Raw genomic sequence first — 18,986 nt, forward strand, 5'->3', positions numbered from 1 at the left:
GATGATTTTCCAGACTTGGAATCTATAAAATGAAAATAAATAAAACACACACACATACACACACACAGATGTGAGTCCATAAAACTTTTATACTTCTATATGTTTAATTAATTAATTAAATTAATTAATTTAAAGACAATACAATTAAATAATTTGGTAAAATATTCAATACAAATTTGATAAAAGTTAAATATCTTTCTTCTACCAACAACTCACACTTTAATTGTTAAAACTCTATAAGCAAATGATATCAGTATATGTATTTCACTTTAGGGACAAAATATTTCGAAGTAATTGTGAGGACCATATTTACCCTTCTTATAAAGAAAGAAATACAGATTAAAGTAAGAGAGTTGATTTTTTGTTGTTGTTGTTGTTTTTTGTTTTTTTGTCCACTCAATCAGCACAGGATAAATTAATGATATTGCCAACTGGGACAAGATGAGATTTCTTAGACATTGTTTGTATTTGTGTAAATTATTACAATCATCTGGAAAAGCATAATTTATCAAGAATTCTAAAGTTCATCGGGGCGCCTGGGTGGCACAGTCGGTTAAGCCTCCGACTTCAGCCAGGTCACGATCTCGCGGTCCGTGAGTTCGAGCCCTGCGTCGGGCTCTGGGCTGATGCCTCGGAGCCTGGAGCCTGTTTCCAGTTCTGTGTCTCCCTCTCTCTCTGCCGCTCCCCCGTTCATGCTCTGTCTCTCTCTGTCCCAAAAATAAAAATAAAAACGTTGAAAAAAAAAATTTAAGAATTCTAAAGTTCATCACCTATAATATAATAAGTCGATTTATCAGAGGTGGTCTAAAGGATGAATTCAAAATATGAAAAAAAGATTTAGGTACATCAAGATCATGACTGCAGCATAATTCATCATGGTAAAAAATGGAAGATAACCCAGAACCTAACAGTCGGGGAATGCTTGCACTAAATACAGCATATTCCCTTTCAGTCATGAATTTAATGTTTTAAGTTTCCACTATGGCACTGTTTGTATGTGTACGTCTATGGGTCATCACAAGATGGAAAATTAGTTCGCTGGTAAGTGGCTATTAGTAAGTCTATACAATAATATACATATATGTAGTGCTTACAAAAGAAAGTACAGTTGAAAAAGATAAAAAATTATATGCACACTAAGATTAGACCTTCATAAGCTATGCATAGGTAATATGTATGATGTATATATGTATATGTATGATTATACATCATGATGTATATATATATATATACATATATATATAATCATACATATACATCATGATTACAGCTAGAACCGTGCCTCAGCATTCGCAGGCAAAAATACTGAACCAGAAAGCATAAAAATGCTAATATTGTTAGTGTCAGGATGCAATGATCATGAATGATCTATTCCCTTTCTTCTCTGTGTCCTAGAGTGCTGCAATATTATGTTATCCTATAATGGAAATGTTAATTCATACTAAAAATTTGCAGAGACCTTCTAAATTTGCATTTTTCTCAGATGTTTCATACTCTAATTTTTATTAATTTATTTAAAAAATTAATGTTTATTTGTTTTTGAGAGAGAGAGAGAGAGAGAGAGAAACAGAGCATGAGTGGGGAGGGGCAAAAAGAGAGGGAGACACAGAATCTGAAGCAGGCTCCAGGCTCTGAGCTGTCAGCACAGAGCCCGACACAGAGCTCGAACCCCTGAACTCCGAGATCATGACCTGAGCCAAAGTCTGACACTTAACCAACTGATCTACTCAGGCGCCCTGTATAATGTGTATTTAAATGAGCAAAAATTATTTAGTAAGAAACCCAAAATTAAAAACTTTTTACAGTGTTTCAGGCTACTTTCATAGGAGACAACAACAATCTCTGATGACTAGGTGTTTTCAAGATCCCTTTTCAAAAATAATTTCACGTTTGCTGCACTGTACTGCATTTAAAGACACCCATGAAACAGTGGTGCTTGTAAGAATTATAGTTGTGTATTAGTAAGTAGCATTGTGTCACTGAAAAAATATGTTTATAAACATATGTTTTGGGGTGCCTGGGTGGCTCAGTCAGTTAAGTGTCCGACTTCACCTCAGGTCATGATCTTGCAGTTTGTGAGTTCAAGCCCCACATCGGGCTCTGTGCTGACAGCTCCGAGCCTGGAGCCCATTTCAGATTCTGTGTCTCCCTCTCTCTCTGCCCCTCCCCTGCTCACACTCTGTGTGTGTGTGTGTGTATGTGTGTGTGTGTGTGTGTGTGTGTGTGTGTGTGTGTGTCTCCCTCTCAAAAATAAATAAACATAAAAAATTAAAAAAAAATCTGCATTTCATACTCTTTGTAAAAGGCACATGTATAAAAATTTCTAAGGAAAAGTACATTTTCAGGAATACAATTTTTGGAGCAGCATAATATCTGGGTTTTGGTGGCTGTAGGGAAAGAGGGAACCTTTTCTTTTTCTTTTGCTAATGTTACTTTCACCAGTATTAACACAGTGGTCTGTGGTTTCATTAATTAGCACTAGCTTGAAGAGCTCAATAATCACCATTTGCCGTTGCCTTTGCTGAAGAGTCTGCTCAAAACTTCGCCGGTTTGCAGCTGGAAGGGGGATGGGGGAATTGTTTGGCTTCTTGCTATTGGTTTGTGAAGCTTTTATGTATTACAGATGCAGTTTGTGTTTTGCAACTACTTTTCTCAGTCTTGTTATACATTTTATAACAATGTATTTTGAAGAACAGCTGGTTTAAATGTTCATGAACTCCAGTTGAATAACTGTTTTTTTCCCTTTAAAGTTCCACTTCTCAGTGTTTTGTTTGGGAAAGCTTTGCTAAACCCAAGGTCACTAAGATTTCCTCTTATGTCTTCTTTGAGAAATGTAACAGTTTGTTACGTTTATAATGCACGTTGACTTAGGTTTTATGTGTGATGTGAAGTAAATGTCAAGGTGTTTTTTTGTTTTGTTTTGTTTTCTGTTTTTTTCCGCATTCCATTTGTGGAAAGAATTATCCTTCCCCTCATTTAGAGGAAAGGTGTTTTTTCACATTGTCACTTTTGTTTAAAATCCATTGACTGTGTATGTTTTCGTCTATGTCTGGGCTCTTTGTTCTGTTCTCTTGATCAAGATGTATACTTTATGCCAATACCATCAAGGCCTGATTCCTGCAGCTTTGTGATAAGTCTTCAAATCAGATATTGTATATCCTCCAACTTTGTTCTTCCTTTTCAAAGTTGTTTTGCCTCTTCTAGATCTATTGCATTTCCAAGTAAATTTATATCGCATTCTAGGGAAGGAAATAAACCACTGAGACGTTGCAGATCAGTGGTTGTCTCCAGACAGAGGAGAAAAGGGGGTGTAGGTTAGAAAAGGCCGGGAGAGGAAACTTTAGGGCAGCATGGCTGTGCTACTTATTTTCACTGTGGTTGTGGTTTTCATGGGGATATCCACGTGTCAAAACTCATCAAATGGTACACTTTATGTACATGCAGGGGTTTTGTATGTCAGTCACACCTCAAGAAAGTTGTTCAAAATAACAATAGAGGGGCATCTGGGTGGCTCAGTTGGTTAAGCCTCAGACTTTGGCTCAAGTCATGATCTAGTGGTTCGTGAGTTCAAGCCCCACGTCGGGCTCTGTGCTGACAGCTCAGAGCCTGGAGCCTGCTTCAGATTCTGCGTCTCCCTCTCTCTCTGCCCCTCCCCTGCTCATGTTCTGTCTCTGTCTCTGTCTGTCTCTCTCTCTCAAAAACAAACATAAAAAATGTTTTTAATTAAAAAAAAAAAAGAATAAAGCTAACAATACAGGGGCATCTGGGTGTCTCAGTCTTGATTTCAGCTCAGGTCATGATTCCAGGGTTGTGGGACTGAGCCCCACATCAGGCTCCATGATGAGCATGGAACCTGCTTAACATTCTCTCTTTCTCTCTCTCTGCCCCTCCCCCGCTCCTGCACAGGTGCGTGCTCTCTCTCTGTCTCTCTCTCTCTCTCTCTCTCTCTGTTTCTCTCCCTCTCCCTCTCTCTCTCTCCCTCTCTTGCTCTGTCTCTAACTTAAAAAAATAAAAATAACAATACAGGAAAGAAATGGGCAGGAGGAACATTTTTGTAAATAAAGACTAAAATCAGTAGAATTCCTATATATCATCCAACTGTGAAAAAAATACCAATAATCAGAGCTCATTCTCTTGCTTTAAGAAACCTAGAAATGTAAGCCTCCTCCCCTCACCAGCTGCCCTCATGGCCCACTATTTTGCCTTTAGGCGAGAATGGTTGGTCAGTTATAGATAAGAATTACTTTTCAATTAGAATATTTGGGAAAATGTTTATCTTCCTTTCGGATAAGGATTCAGTAATTAGAATAAATTCTTTAATGTTTATTTTTGAGAGAGAGGAAGAGGGCACACGCGTGCGTGTGCAAACACACACACACATGCACACACACACTCAAGTGGGGGAGGGGGAGAGAGGGAGACAGAAGATCCGAAGCAGGCTCCACACTGACAGCACAGAGCCCGATGTGGGGCTTGAACTCATGGAACCGGGAGATCATGACCTGAGCTGAAGTTGGATACTTAACTGACTGAGCCACCCAAGTGCCTAAGCATTCAGTTATTTATTTATTTATTTATTTATTTATTTATTTATTTATTTATTTATTCATTCATTCATTCATTCATTTAAACATGAAATTTATTGGCAAATTGGTTTCCATACAAGCATTCAGTAATTTTTAAATGACATAAAACCATGTCAGTATAGAAGAGGAAGGAAAAATTCACTTATCTTCATAGCCTAAAGAGTCAGTGAGTTATAGATCTTTCCTCTGGGAAGGCCTGGCCTTTTGTAAATCTTTGAATGCAAGGAGATACCTGAATTTTGTCCATTTATTCATAGTAAAGTTTTGATGAAAATCCCGTGATTATAAAAGTTTTATGAGGATTCCGACTAAAAAATCATTGTGATTTGCCCTGCCCAAAAAATCAGGGGGATTCTTACCATTTTCTTTTACCATATTATTCTTACCATTACTAAGAATAAATCTAGAATTAATTTATCACTATACAATTGCTCCCATATTTAATACCTGTACATGAATTGTAAAACAACTTTAGCAGATAATTGATGAATTGATGCTGAGACTGTTATCTCTTCCCTGTATGATTAGTTGCTTTAACCAAGCCATGTTGACTTTTCCATCAGATGGTTCCAGGTCATTATTGCTCCATTTAAACTGCCTTTCTGACTCCTTCCTATCACTTTGGGTGTTAATTCAGCCAGAAAGCCAGTAGCATGATTTGCAAGAACTCCACATTTTCATCTTAAAAACCAGAAAAGAAAAAAAAAAAAAAAAGAAAGAAAAGGGTTGTAGGGAAACAGACATACAGAGATACAGGTTTCTGGTGGATAAACAATTATTTAAGAGGCATAATTCCCTTTCAATATGAGATATTGATATATTTATAATGATGGTTTAGAGTTTTCAGGTAACTGTGTGACACCTCAAAATGTTCAATAATTGTGAACTGTAGCGAACTGGCCTCTGTAGACAGAAAAAAATGTGATGGTCCTTTATATCTCTAAGATGTATCTTAGTCCATTCTCCATATAGTTGCAGGATTAATGACATTCTTTGGCCTAACTTTGCTTTGTTTTCCCGAGACCCAGCTCACGCCACAATTTTATGCGAAGGGAAGTTGTCAGCAACTTACTAACATTTCATTTTCTGCATATGTGCCAATAGTATGTGTATATTTAAATTATTTGGAGGTGGCCTTAACCCAATCTGACTGGTGAATTAAAATGTGAAATCTGTTCTGGACCAAAGAAATAAGCAGGGATGCCCGGGTGGCTCGGTCGATTAAGCGTCTAACTTCGGCTCAGGTCATGATCTCGCAGTTCGTGGGCTGGAGCCCCGCGTTGGGCTCTGTGCTGACAGCTCGGAGCCTGGAGCCTGCTTTTGATTCTGTGGCTCCCTCTCTCTGTGTTCCTCACCCGTCTGTGCTCTGTCTCCCTCTCTCTCAAAAAATGAACAGTAAAAAAATGTTTTTTTTTTTAAAGAAATAAGCAAATGTGTCAGAGGCTTCTGTTTGGCCAACAGCATGCATATAAGCATGCTAAAGCCGAGTAGAGATCATGAGCACTTCACCCTCCTTCATCAGACCATGACATCTTGTCTTTGGCCTGTGTTCGTAGGGAAGAACCTTATGCCTCCTATACATGCAGAACGCTTTTTTTTCCTGCCATGGTTAGCGGACGTAGGCTAACCTCACAGTCTGCATTCCCCATTCCCCACCCTTTGCCTTGTTCTTCCTGGTGGTCCTCCCAGTGTGTGCCCCTGGGAACATACCAGGTAGGTGATGTGCTTGAAAAGTGGGTTATCCAGAGTCGGTATCTGTCTCCTGACTTACCTGGTGAGTACAGAGTTACGGAGAGAAACAAAGAGCAGACTTTACAGTTGGTTCTCTCTTTGCAGAAGGATATCTTAAAATCGGATCTCATTATCTGCTCAGTGGCTGCCGTTCTGTCATTTGCAATCAGTGCCAGCACTGTGTTCCTGTCCTTGCGAGTACGTATCCCTTCGGCTTTATACTCCCCTGCCTCCTTATTCTCCCTAATAACAGAGCCGGCTGTGGGACTCCAGGGCATCGTCAGGGTAGTAGCAGGAGAGGAAAACACAACACCAGCTGAGAGGTTTAAGGAACGTGGCTATTGTGCTGTGAAGAATTACGTCCCAGATGAGATTTGGTTCACACTGCAGATTGGGTTCAAGTGTTTTATCCCTTGTCCTCCGGCATCTGGGGAGCCGTATTATTTGCTAGAGTAACAGCGCATGTCCTAGAACCCCACGGTGGTAAGACAGGCCCACGGCTCACTGCCAGGAGCAGGACTGAAGGCATTACCATATCAGGAGGGAGACCGAGGTCCCCAAGCCAGAAGGCGTTTGGGAACATGGTTTTCAGGTAGAGAAACAAAAGTGGAGAGCTCTAGGTGGGGATTCTGGCCTGAGGTTCCAACAGACAGTTACTGTCTCCATATAAAAGTATTACACACTTAGGAGCTCTCTTTCCAACAAGGAAAGTCTATTAGCTACGTTTGTTACTCTCCGCCTCTTCTTTTAAAAACAACAGTAACAAAATCTAAAGGGCAGAGTTCCCTTGGCCTCTGAACTTAGTAGGCCAGCTCTCCACACCCCCTACTTAGGGGCTCCCAATACAGGGTGGTTTTGTATGGAAGAAATTTTCAGAAACAAGCCCGGGGTTGCCTCTCTGTTCCGTTAGAGGGAAGAGGGGAAGGCCGGCAGTGTTACGTGATATTCATGGACACCCCTCCCCTGTCCTGCGAGGCTAAACCGTGACATTTGTCCTCTTGTATCACAGCCATTTCTCAGTGTCGTGCTGTTTGCCCTGGCTGGCTCGGTGGGGTTTGTGACCCATTACATGCTTCCTCAGCTCCGCAAGCACCATCCGTGGATGTGGATTTCACACCCCGTTCTTAAAAACAAAGAATATCAGCAGCGGGAAGTGAGAGGTCAGTAATCTATCCCTCGTTAAAAAACAAAACAAAACAAAACAAAAAACAATGTAGTGGAAGGTATCTGTTACAGCAGAGAGCGTGTGCAACCAGTGTGAATGTGCTGAATGCCACAGGACTGCACACTTAAGGACCGTTACAATGGCAGATGTTACATTATATCTATTTTACCACAATAAAAAAAAAAGGAGAGCGTGTACCTTAGAGTATGCAGTATCGCCCCCAGAACGAGAAAGTTGAAGGGGAGTGAATTATAACTGTTTTATAAAAATAGTAAGCGGTTGTTAGTAGTGGGGAAAATTAATTACCATTATTCAGACCTGAAGATTATGCTGTTCCAGCTTAAGTTGACCCGGGACCAGGAAGAACATCACTTTGCTGCTCTCCCATCCTCCACAAAGTGTTTGCGGTGGGAGTGGGGCAGGGATGTAGCCCAAACCTCTGAATCTTTAGGACCTCTGACCCCTTGCATTTTGCTTCACTTGACCCACACCCATACTTGATGGACTCAGCTGTGCTCAGGGCTGTTTCCGGTCACAGTCATGCAACAGCCTGGTAATCCAGGCCGTGCCACTAGCTTCTAGATAAGAAGTCTCTCAGGAATTTCTCTCGTAGCTCTTCCCTTGCTCTGTGATCCCACAGATGGCGGAAGGATTGGATTCATCCCCATTTTCAGACACATTGAAGTTACAGGTCACAGACCGTAGCTGTCGTTTATAAGCAGCTAGTGCTGGTAATTCTGCGCAGAACGTTGTAGCCCGTTGTAACGCCTCTGTTGTAGAGGGAGATATCTCATTGTCAGCCTGTCCAGGCACAGGGGTATGTGAGCACAGCCAAGACTGGCTGACCTGCAGGAATGCATTGGACTCCCCAGATTAGTTAGCAGTAACTTTGGTGGACTGGTATGACGAAGGGAAAGGGGGGCGAGATAATTTCAAAATGACGAAGCGAAAGAATCACTTCAGGTGCTGTCGAGAGCATTTCTTCAAGGAACATCTCTGGGTGGGTATGTGGAGCTGCCTTAATCTGGAACAGCCAGATCAGGAAAATTGTAGATTGTTTAGTGGAAAAATACGGCATCGAGGGTCTGCTGCGCATATAGGGTTTAGGGGGTGGAGAAGGGTCACCTGACCGCTCTGCCCTCAGAGACTTGCTTTTGTCAACATGCAACAGGGGCAGCTAGCTTAAGGGTCAAGCTTAATATATTTGTACTATACATACACACACACACACACACACACACACACACACACACACATTTTAAATGTTCTGTTACATTCTAGGTGCTACTTAAATGCATAGTATTTTAAACCTGCATGGGCCATTTTTAAAAATTTATTTATTTTGGCGGGGGGGAGAGCATGTGCACAAGCGGGGGAGGGGCAGAGAGAGAGGGGAGACACAGAATCCAAAGCAGGCTTCAGGCTCTGAGCTGTCAGCACAGAGCCCGACACGGGGCTTGAACTCATGAGCTGTGAGATCATGACCTGAGCCGAAGTCGTATGCCCAACTGACTGAGCCACCCAGGAAACCCTTCATGACCTTTTCAGCACATGATTCAAGCCCAGGTAACGTGAACGTGTTTGTATGTTGATGTCTCCTCTTTGAGGGATGAGTGAGCAGGCGGGCCTGGGCGTCTGTCCTGTAACGGGGGGCTGGGGGTTCACGTCTGTTAGCACAGGCTCAGGCAGAAGCTCTGTGGCTGTTTCTCCCTTGCCTGCATGAGCTGTTTATAAGCCACCTGAAATCTAGCCAAGAGTAATAGACTTGACAAATTAGGCATATAATGAAGAACAGATTGCATTTCAAAATTACGTGTGTTAGAAGGAAAATCCAAATATTTAAAATATGATGGTATGAACTCGTTGAAAAGCTATTACTCATTTTGGTATCATCCAGATCCCGACTTTCCTTGCCTCTTCTTCCTGGCCTTCTGCCTTTTAGGTCTTTTGCTCTTTATGTCTCCTACTAACAAGAAAAAACATGCCCAGGAAATTCAGACCAACTTTATACCTTTTTTTTTTTTTAATGTTTATTTATTCTTGAGACAGAGACAGAGCGTGAACAGGGGAGGGGCAGAGAGAGAGGGAGACACAGAATCTGAAACAGGCTCCAGGCTTCGAGCTGTCAGCGCAGAGCCCGACGCGGGGCTGAAACCCACAAACTGTGAGATCATGACCTGAGCCGAAGTCAGATGCCCGACTGACTGAGCCACCCAGGCGCCCCAAACCGTATACCTTTTAATGTGAAAACTGTGCTCAAATCTTCTCATTGGATCACAGAATACTATTACTGGAAGAGAAGGTCGAGCAGAGCAGGGCGGCAGGTCTGTGGCCTACCACTGGAGTCCCCTAATCCCACGGCAGACATCGCTGAGAACAAGCCTAAACCTGGGCCAGAGGCAGACACTGAATCGGCATGGGAGATGAGATGTATGTACTCTCCCTGTCTCAGAGTTTGTAGAATCCCGCCCCACCCTTTACCTAGGAGGAAGCTGAAGCCCACAGACCTCAAGGGTCCCAGCAAGTCTGTGGCCAGTGAGTGACCAGAAAGAACCCAGGGCATCTTACTCCAGTGGGGTGCTCTTTCTGCTCCCCCGTCAGCTCTCGGTCTAGCAGGCTGATTGTGTGCAGTTCATATGTGGCCCTTAGATGACGTGTTGCTGCCGTCATTGTTGCCCAGCAGGGCCACGTCGCTGTGGTAGGTCCTGCAAAATCCGACAGGGCATAGTCTAATGCCAGCTCTGCGAAGCTTGCTTTCATCCCTGGATTGAGACAGACTCACCACACTGAATTCTGGGCCTTCTCGTGGTTTCTCAAATACACCCCATTCTCTGACCGTCCCCCTTGCTGTTCCCTTTGCCTGTGATGCTTTTTCAAGCATCACTGGACTCGCGCCACTAACTCATCTTTCAGGTCTCTGTTTAAAAGTCAGTCCCTCCAGGAGCACCCTGGTGGCTCAGTTGGTTGAGCATCTGACTCTTGATTTTGGCTCAGGTCATGAGCTCACCGTTCGTGGGCTGGAGCCCCACATCAGGCTCAGCAGGAATTTCTCTTTCCTTCCATCTCTCTCTGCCCATCCTGTTCCCTCTCTCTCAAAACAAACAAACAAACAAACAAACAAACAAACAAATAACAAACTCAAAAATCAAACCCTCCAGAAGTCTTTCCCTGACCACCTGGAGTAGGACTAACTTCCTGACTGTGCCCGTGAACCTCCCTTTCCATAACATTCTCTGCAGTGACTGTGAGCGACATATCCACTGGCTCATGCTGGTCCTTCACTGCTCCCCGTGGTGCTGGGCACAGAAGTGTCTCTCCTGAACTGCACTGCACTGAGATGTCATCAGCCCTCTGTTTGCTAGAACAGACTTCAACCTTGCTGGGTATACTTTCTCTCAGTTTACTTTCCTTTCTGCATACCTCTGATACATAATTTTACTTGCCATACAAAACTACTTGGAGATACAAAATAAATTTTGATACAAAATTCAGATTACGGCTCAAGTTGAGGCCTGTAAATCGAAATGTATTGTTTAGTCAATTCAGTTCTTAACTTTCGAGACTAATTTAAGTAAACTTTATCCCATACGAGTCCCAACAAGATGTTTCACCAATATTGGAGCTAAAAGAATAAAGTTTTATCACTCATAATACAGTTGAGCCTTAGTGGTGATGTCGTTGTAACCGACGTGTTAATGGGTGTGTAAGGTGGTTTTTTTCCTTCTCTATCCCCCCACTAGTCTAAGTGAATCATGCTGAAAATAACAAGGTAACTAAGTAGACAGCACCACAGATGACATCATGTTAGTCAAGTATGGAGCTTCTAAGACCGAATGTTTAAGGAGCATTGTATTTTTAGAAAATAAAACAAATTATCCTGAATTATGATGGTAATTCCAGACAAATGACTTCATTGATAGGCCACTGTTGCAAAAGAGTCAGAAGTTGGATCTACTTGAAAACTTGATTTATTTAATGTCACTAAATACCTATCTTTCAATAACTAATTTGAACATAAAGAGACTAAATGCTGCAATCAAAAGACATAGGGTGACAGAATAGATAAAAACAACAACAACAAGACCCGTCTATCTGCTGCCTCCAGGAGACCCAGGTGAAAGACACCTGCAGATTGAAAGTGAGGGGGTGAAGAAACATCTGTCTTGTAAATGGATGTCAAAAGAAAGCCAGAGTAGCAATTCTTGCATTGGGCAGAATAGGCTTTAAAACAAAGACTGTAACAAGAGACAAAGAAGGGCATTATATCACAATAAAGGGGACAATCCAATGGGAAGACGTAACAATTATAAATATTTACACATCCAACCTAGGAGCACCCAACTGCGTAAAAGAGTTAATAACAAACATAAAGGAACTAATCAGTAATAACACAATGATAGTAGGGGACTTCAACACCCTACTTACAGCAAGGGACAGATCATTTAAATAGAACATCAACAAGGAAACAATGGTGGAGCAGATGGATTTAACAGGTATTTTCAGAACATCCCATCCTAAACCAGCAGAATACACGTCCTTTTCAAGTGCACACAGAGCGTTCTCCAGAATAGATCATATATTAGCCCACAAAACCAGCCTCAACAAATTCAGGAAGATTGAAGTCATACCATGCGTCTTTTCCGACACAGCACCATACAACTAGGAGTCAGCCGCAAGAAATAATTTGGAAAGACCACAAATACATAGGGGTTAAATAACATGCTACAAAATAATGAATGGGTCAAGCAAATCAAAGAAGAAATTAAAAAGTACCTGGAAACAAATGAAAATGGAAACACAATGGTGCAAAACCTCTGGGATACAGCAAAAGTGGTTCTAAGAGGGAACTTTATAGCAATACAGGCCTATCTCAAGAAGCAAGAAAACTCTCTAATAAACAACATAACCTTACACCTGAAGGAGCTAGAAAAAGGACAACAAACAAAAGTTAAAACAAGCAGAAGGAAATAATTAAGATAAGAGCAGAAATAAATGATATCAAACTACACACACACACACACACACACAATAGAGCAGGTCAGTGAAACTAGGAGCTGGTTCTCTGAAAACAAAAATCAATATAATTTACAATCTTCTAGCCAGACTTCTCATGAAAAAGAAGAAAGGACTCAAAGTCACAAATGAGGGAGGAAAAATAACAACCAATAATCACAGAAATACAAATAAAATAATAAGAGAATATTATGAAAAACTATGTACCAACAAATTGGACAACCTAGAAGAAATGGATACATTACTAGAAACATAAAAACTACCAAAATTGAAACAGGAAGATAGAAAATTTGAACAGACCTATAATCAGGAAATAAATGGAATCAGTAAGCAAAAAACTCCCAACAAGCAAAAGTCTAGGACCAGATGGCTTTACAAGTGAGTTCTACCAAACATTTAAAGAGGAGTTAATAACCATTCTCAAACTATTCCAAAAAGAGAAAAAGAAGGAAAACTTCAAAATTCATTGTATGAGGCCAACATTACCCTGATACAAAACTAGATAAAAAAAAAAAAAAAGAGAACTATAAGCCAATATCCCTGATGCACATACATGCAAAAATCCTCAACAATATACTAGCAAACCAAATTCAACAATGCATTAAAGAAAACATTCACCATGGTTAAGTGGGATTTGTTCCAAAGTTGTTCATTATTCGCAAATTGATCAATGTGTTACATGACATCAATAAGAGAAAGGATAAGAACCATGTGATCATTTCAATAGACACAGAAAAAGCATTTGACAAAGTACAACATCCATTCATGATAAAACCCTCAACAAAGTAGGTTTAAAGGGAACATAGTTCACTGTAATAAAGGCCATTTATTTAAAAAAACCACAGCTAATATCATCCTTAATGGATGGAACTGAGAGTTTTTTCCCCTAAGGTCAGGAACAAGACAAGGATGTCTACTCTTAACACTTTTATTCAGCATAGTACTGGAAGTCCTAGGCACAGCAATCAGATAACACAAAGAAATAAGAGGCATCCACGTCGGCAAGGAAGAAGTAAACTTTCACTCTTTGCAGATGACATGATACTATATACAGAAAACCAGAAAGACCCACCCACCCCCTCAAAAAACCTGCTAGAACTGATAAACTAATTCAATAAAGTTGCAATTACACAAAATCGGTGTACGGAAATCTGCTGTGTTCGTATACACTAATGATGAAGCTGCAGAAAGAGAAATTAAGAAAAACAATCCTATTTACATCTGCACCAAAAATAATAAGATACCTGGGAATAAGCCTAACCAAAGAGGTGAAAGACCTGTACTCTGAAACTATAAAACACTGACGAAAGAAATTCAAGAGGACACAAAGAAATGGAAAGACATGCCATGCTCACGGATTGGGAGATCAAATATTGCTAAAATGTCTATACTACCCAAAGCAATCTACACATGTAATGCAATCCCTATCGAAATACCACCAGCATTTTCCACAGAACTTATAACAAATAAGTCTGAAACTTGTATGGAACCACAAAAGATCTCGAATAGCCAAAGCAACCTTGAAAAGGAAGAGCAAAGCTGGAGGCATCACAATTCTGGACTTCAAGTTATGTGACAAAGCTGTAATAATCAAAACAGTATGGTGCTGGCACAAAAACAGACACATAGATCACTAGAACAGAATAGAAAACCCAGAAATAAACCCATAATTATATGGTCAATTAATCTTTGACAAAGCAGGAGAGAATATCGAATGGGAAAAAAGACAGTCTCTTCAACAAATGGTGTTGAGAAAACTGGACAGCTACATGCAAAAGGAAGAAACTGGACCGCTTTCTTACACCATACAGAAAAAAATTAATTAAAAAGTGGATTAAATACCTACCTACATGTGGGACCTGAAATCATTAAAATCCTGGAAGAGAGCACAGGCAGTAACCTCTTTGACATCTGTCATAGGAACTTTTTCTCAGGCGAGAGAAACAAAAGCCAAACTAAACTATTGGGATCACATCAAAATAAAAAGCTTCTGCACAGTGAAAGAAACAATCAACAAAACTAAAAGGCAACCTACAGAATGGGAGAGGAGATTTGCAAATAACATATCTGATAAAGGGTTAGTATGCAAAATATGGATAGAACTTCTAAAACTCAACACCCCAAAACAGAATAATACAATTACAACATAGGCAAAAAACACGAACAGACATTTCTCCAAAGAAGACATCCAGATGGCCAACAGACACATGAAAAGGTGCTCAACATCACTTATCATCAAGAAAATGCAAATCAAAACCACAATGAGCTATCACTTCACACCTATCAGAATGGCTAAAATCAACAACTCAAGGGACAACTGGTGTTGGCAAGGATATGGAGAAAAAGAAACACTTGTGCACTGTTGGTGGGAATGCAGACTGGTACAGCCAACGTGGAAAACAGTGTGGAGTTCCCCTAAGTCACACTACTGGGTATTTATCCAAAGAATACAAAAACATGAATTCAAAGGGATACATGAACTCCTATGTTTATGCCAGCATTATTTACAGTAACCAAATTATGGAATCAGCCCAAGTATCTATCAATAGGTGAATGTAAATAGAAAGATGTTACATATATATATATATATATATATATATATATATATATATGTATATATATGCGCCTATATATGTGTGTGTGTGTTATATATATAGATAAATAGATGCTATATCTATAGATATAGATACAGATAATGGAATTCAGTCATAAAAAGGAATGAGATCTTGCCATTTGCGATGACATGGATGGATCTAGAGAGTATTTTGTTAAGTGAAATGCATCAGTCAGAGGAAGACAAATACCATGATTTCATTCATATGTGGAATTTAGGAAGCAAAACAAATGAGCAAAGGGGGGGAAAAGAGAGAGAGACAAATTAAGAAACAGACTCTTAATGATGGAGAACAAACTGATGGCTACCAGAGGGGAGATGGGGGGGGGGATGGGGGAAACAGGTGATGGGGATGAAGGAGGGCACTTGTTGTGATGAGCACAGGGTGATGTATGGAAGTGTTGAATCACTATATTGTATATCTGAAACTAATATAGCACTGTATGTTAACCAACCTGAATTAAAATAAAAATTAAATATGACAAAAAAATCGTTTTATCTAAGAACTTTCAAAAGGAATCGTGTCATTTAGGAAAGGAATAATGGAGTTGGGTCATAATTTCATATGGTCCTCCAAGAAGAAATTTCCCTAATATTATCATTCTTGGCTCTTAAGAGTTTGAGAAAAATTGAAGTACTCTGATTTGATGACCATACTCCTACTGCAAAAGTGAGTTTTGATGGGGTTTAAAGCGATTGAGATAGAGAATAATTCCATTATTGACATTCACTTGTTTATTCATTCAGAAAATGCTTATGAATATACTGTTCATTAAAAATAGAATTACTGGGGCGCCTGCGTGGCTAAGTCAGTTAAGTGTCCGACTTCAGCTCAGGTCGTGATCTCATAGTTTGTGAGTTCGAGCCCCACGTCAGACTCTGTGCTGACAGCTCGGAGCCTGGAGCCTGCTTTGGACTCTGTGTCTTCCTCTCTCTCTGCCCTTCCTTTGCTCATGCTCTGTCTCTGTCTCAATCTCTCTCACAAAAAATGAATAAACATTAAAAAAATATTTTTAAATAGAATTACTGAGTTCCTACCTGACACCAAGCCTGTGAACCAGTGAGACAGGATGACGAAGATGTGGTTTCTGTTATCAAAGAGTTTCTGACCTATTAAGCAAACCTACGGCTGTGCCAGAGTGGAAGAGCCATGACTGCTACATACACACTGATGTGGGGTCAACACTATGTGCAGCCTTGCAGGAAATTCAAGGAAGTAGAAAGCCCAGAGCCTAAGTGAAGGGGCTACAATTATTCATGGGTTACGTTTTTCCAACTGCTTGGACATAATATATAAAATGGAAAAATGTATGAATTTTAGAACTAAATGTTGAATTAATCTCTGGTGCATAGTAGGTGTTCAATAACATTGGTTGAACGAACAGATGAATGATCAATGCTCTGTAAATTCATCGAAAGAAGACTTCCCTGTAGGCTGACAGGAAAAAGCCTTGTAAGGTAAAGGCTGGTTTGAAGGACTCGAGTGTACATGTGGATGGTAAACTATATACAAACAGGCTCATCCCTCTGCAAAAAAAATGGTTTCCTAAAAAGCTTAAGCTATAATTTTTGGATGTACTAGAATAAATGGGCAAAAGATGATAGAAATTAGAAATTATAAACAACACCAGTTGAGAACTTCACTGAAACTGTAATTAAAAAAACATTCACTCTAATGAAACTAATTCACGAACCAGTCCCGATTTTGTCATTCTTAAGTGAGACTTACTTTGCATTTTAGCAAATCTTGCCTGTGATTTGCAGATAGACTGGTTTCAACATGTGGGAGACCTGGTTCTGAGAGATATTTCTTTTTCTAATGTATTTTGCATTTATAACAAGGTAATAACCTAGATTAAAAATCAAACAGTACAAGTTGTAATGAAAAGCAGCAGACTCTTGTCAACTTTTTGCCATGTCTGATTCTCCCTCTCCACGGAAAAGTCCTTTCTATCCTTTAGGTATTTCTCCTGGTCCTTACCATAATTCTTCGAAGTGAGGTGCATGTTCTCCTGTGTCTTGATATTTCAGATTTGCCTATCTACTGACTTCCTGTTCTGAATAAGGATTCCTCTCTTTTATCTTCCCTCGTACGTTAGCATCTTCGCTTTCTCCTTCCTCATGGTACGGTTTTAATATTCTCTGAACAAATACTCAGGGTTTTGTTTTTCTGCTAAGTCTATGGTTGTTCTATTGTCGTTCGCTTCTGGCCCAGTAGTGTACCATGATTATCTTTCCTTTCTTGTTCAGATTTCTGTTTTCGTACTTGCTAACCTTTCCAATAGCTATGGAAAACGTCTCTCAGTTCAGTTTTCCCTTCAGGCAAACCTGCCAGGTGATCTACTGGTTCCCATCTCCCCAGACTCCCTCCCGGAACCTGCTCCAATTGTTCCTTGTTTACTCCCTCTTTGTGAATGAAGCAAATCCGTCAGTCACTTTAGGAGGCTTTGTATATCTCCAAGCATTTCCATTCTACTCTGTACTTTGTACTAATGGATAGTTAGTTTGTATTATGGAGTGACTAAGGAGGCAAACGCTTCTGTAAGAATTCCAAGGTAAAGTCTCCTGTCGCCCAGCTTCTGCTGCTGCTGTTGGAAAGTCTGATGATTCTCTGACCCCTCCCCCCCACCCCGGTCCTTTATATGTGACTGGATTTTCCCCTGCGGGAAGCTCTTGAAACATTAAGGAGGGAATTAAAGTGTCATGGCCCAGAGAATGGGGTCAGATTTTGGCTCTGTCACATATTAATTGTGCTTAACCATCATGATTCAATTTTGTCATTTATAATTGGGGGTTCCTACAAGAAAGATTTGTTGGGGGATGAAACGAATCAAGATAATAAGTATAGAATATTGGCATAGCCCTTGGCAGGCAGAATGCATTCAGTAAGTATATACATCTCCTCCTCCTGTTCCCCAGAGTTAAATTCAATCATTGCGCACCTTGCTTTGTGCCTCATTTCATCCATTGTGCTAGATGGCTGGTGGCCCTTTATCATTTGGATATATATGTTCAATGGTTTTGAAATTTTTGTCAATAGGTGATCGTACTGCCTGAATGACCTCGTTCACAGAATTTCCACGGTGATTAAATCAAACCCAATAATCTATGTAAAAGTCCTTTGTGGCATGACAGGCATTGTTTGATTTCAAAACATAAAGGCTGTGTTGGGGTCTTTGGGAAGGTCTCGTCTTTGTACGCATGACGAGGAGACGCTATAGCTCTGGGAAGAAGAGCTTACCTCTTCTTCTCCTTACCTCTTACCTCTTCCTTTTTTGGCCCGCATAACAGGTTGCGAACATCAGGTGGTAGTGAGAGACCTGAAAAGCCCTTCAAAGCCTCTTTAGTTCAAAGTGACTAAAATAGTTTGGAGCATGAACTGAACTAGTGTCAGCTGAGTACCAGTCCCCTTTGCTATGATGCTTGCATAGGACAGTGCATTCCAGCGAAATGGCTTAGAGCTGATGTGTCAAAAAATAGCCTGTCAGCTGGAAGCCTGCCTTATTAATTATTCCCTCTATTGTTAGTCTCCTCATGTACCTTCTCTTCCCCTCCTTTTCTTCCCCCCTCTGCCAGGCACTGCTTCATTTCACTCTCCCGCTCTGTTCTCCTTCTAGTCAACTGGGGAACTTCTCTCTCTGTGTCAGTCTGGAGGTGGCTGGAGTGGAACCAGGTTCACACTGCGGCAGGAGAAAAAGGAAGGTGGGATTCAGTTGCCTCTGCTCAAAGGGGAGCGAGGCTACAGGAGGCCTGGGGAAGCACAGGCCAGTGCTGGCCAGCCTCAAGAAGGAGAGGGTCTGGGGACAGAGCTCAATGGTCAGCTGCCAACCTCAGCTTTCCAGCAAGCCACAGGGTGTTTACCCAAGTGCCCAGTGGG

At 40.8% G+C, this 18,986-nt stretch overlaps 1 protein-coding gene across 6 annotated transcripts in view; it reads left to right on the forward strand.

Annotated features, from left to right (window-relative positions):
* PCNX2 (pecanex 2) overlaps positions 1–18,986 on the forward strand; it is a 299,548-nt gene that overhangs the window by 143,087 nt on the left and 137,475 nt on the right. For all 6 annotated transcript variants that reach the window (XM_045039935.1, XM_023240399.2, XM_023240402.2 and 3 more), the window contains 2 exons: positions 6,423–6,515; positions 7,327–7,477. In XM_045039935.1, the coding sequence (XP_044895870.1) occupies positions 6,423–6,515; positions 7,327–7,477 (244 nt within the window). The remainder of the gene's footprint in view (positions 1–6,422; positions 6,516–7,326; positions 7,478–18,986) is intronic.

Source organism: Felis catus, chromosome D2, assembly GCF_018350175.1.
Source record: "Felis catus isolate Fca126 chromosome D2, F.catus_Fca126_mat1.0, whole genome shotgun sequence".
Lineage (NCBI taxonomy): Eukaryota > Metazoa > Chordata > Mammalia > Carnivora > Felidae > Felis > Felis catus.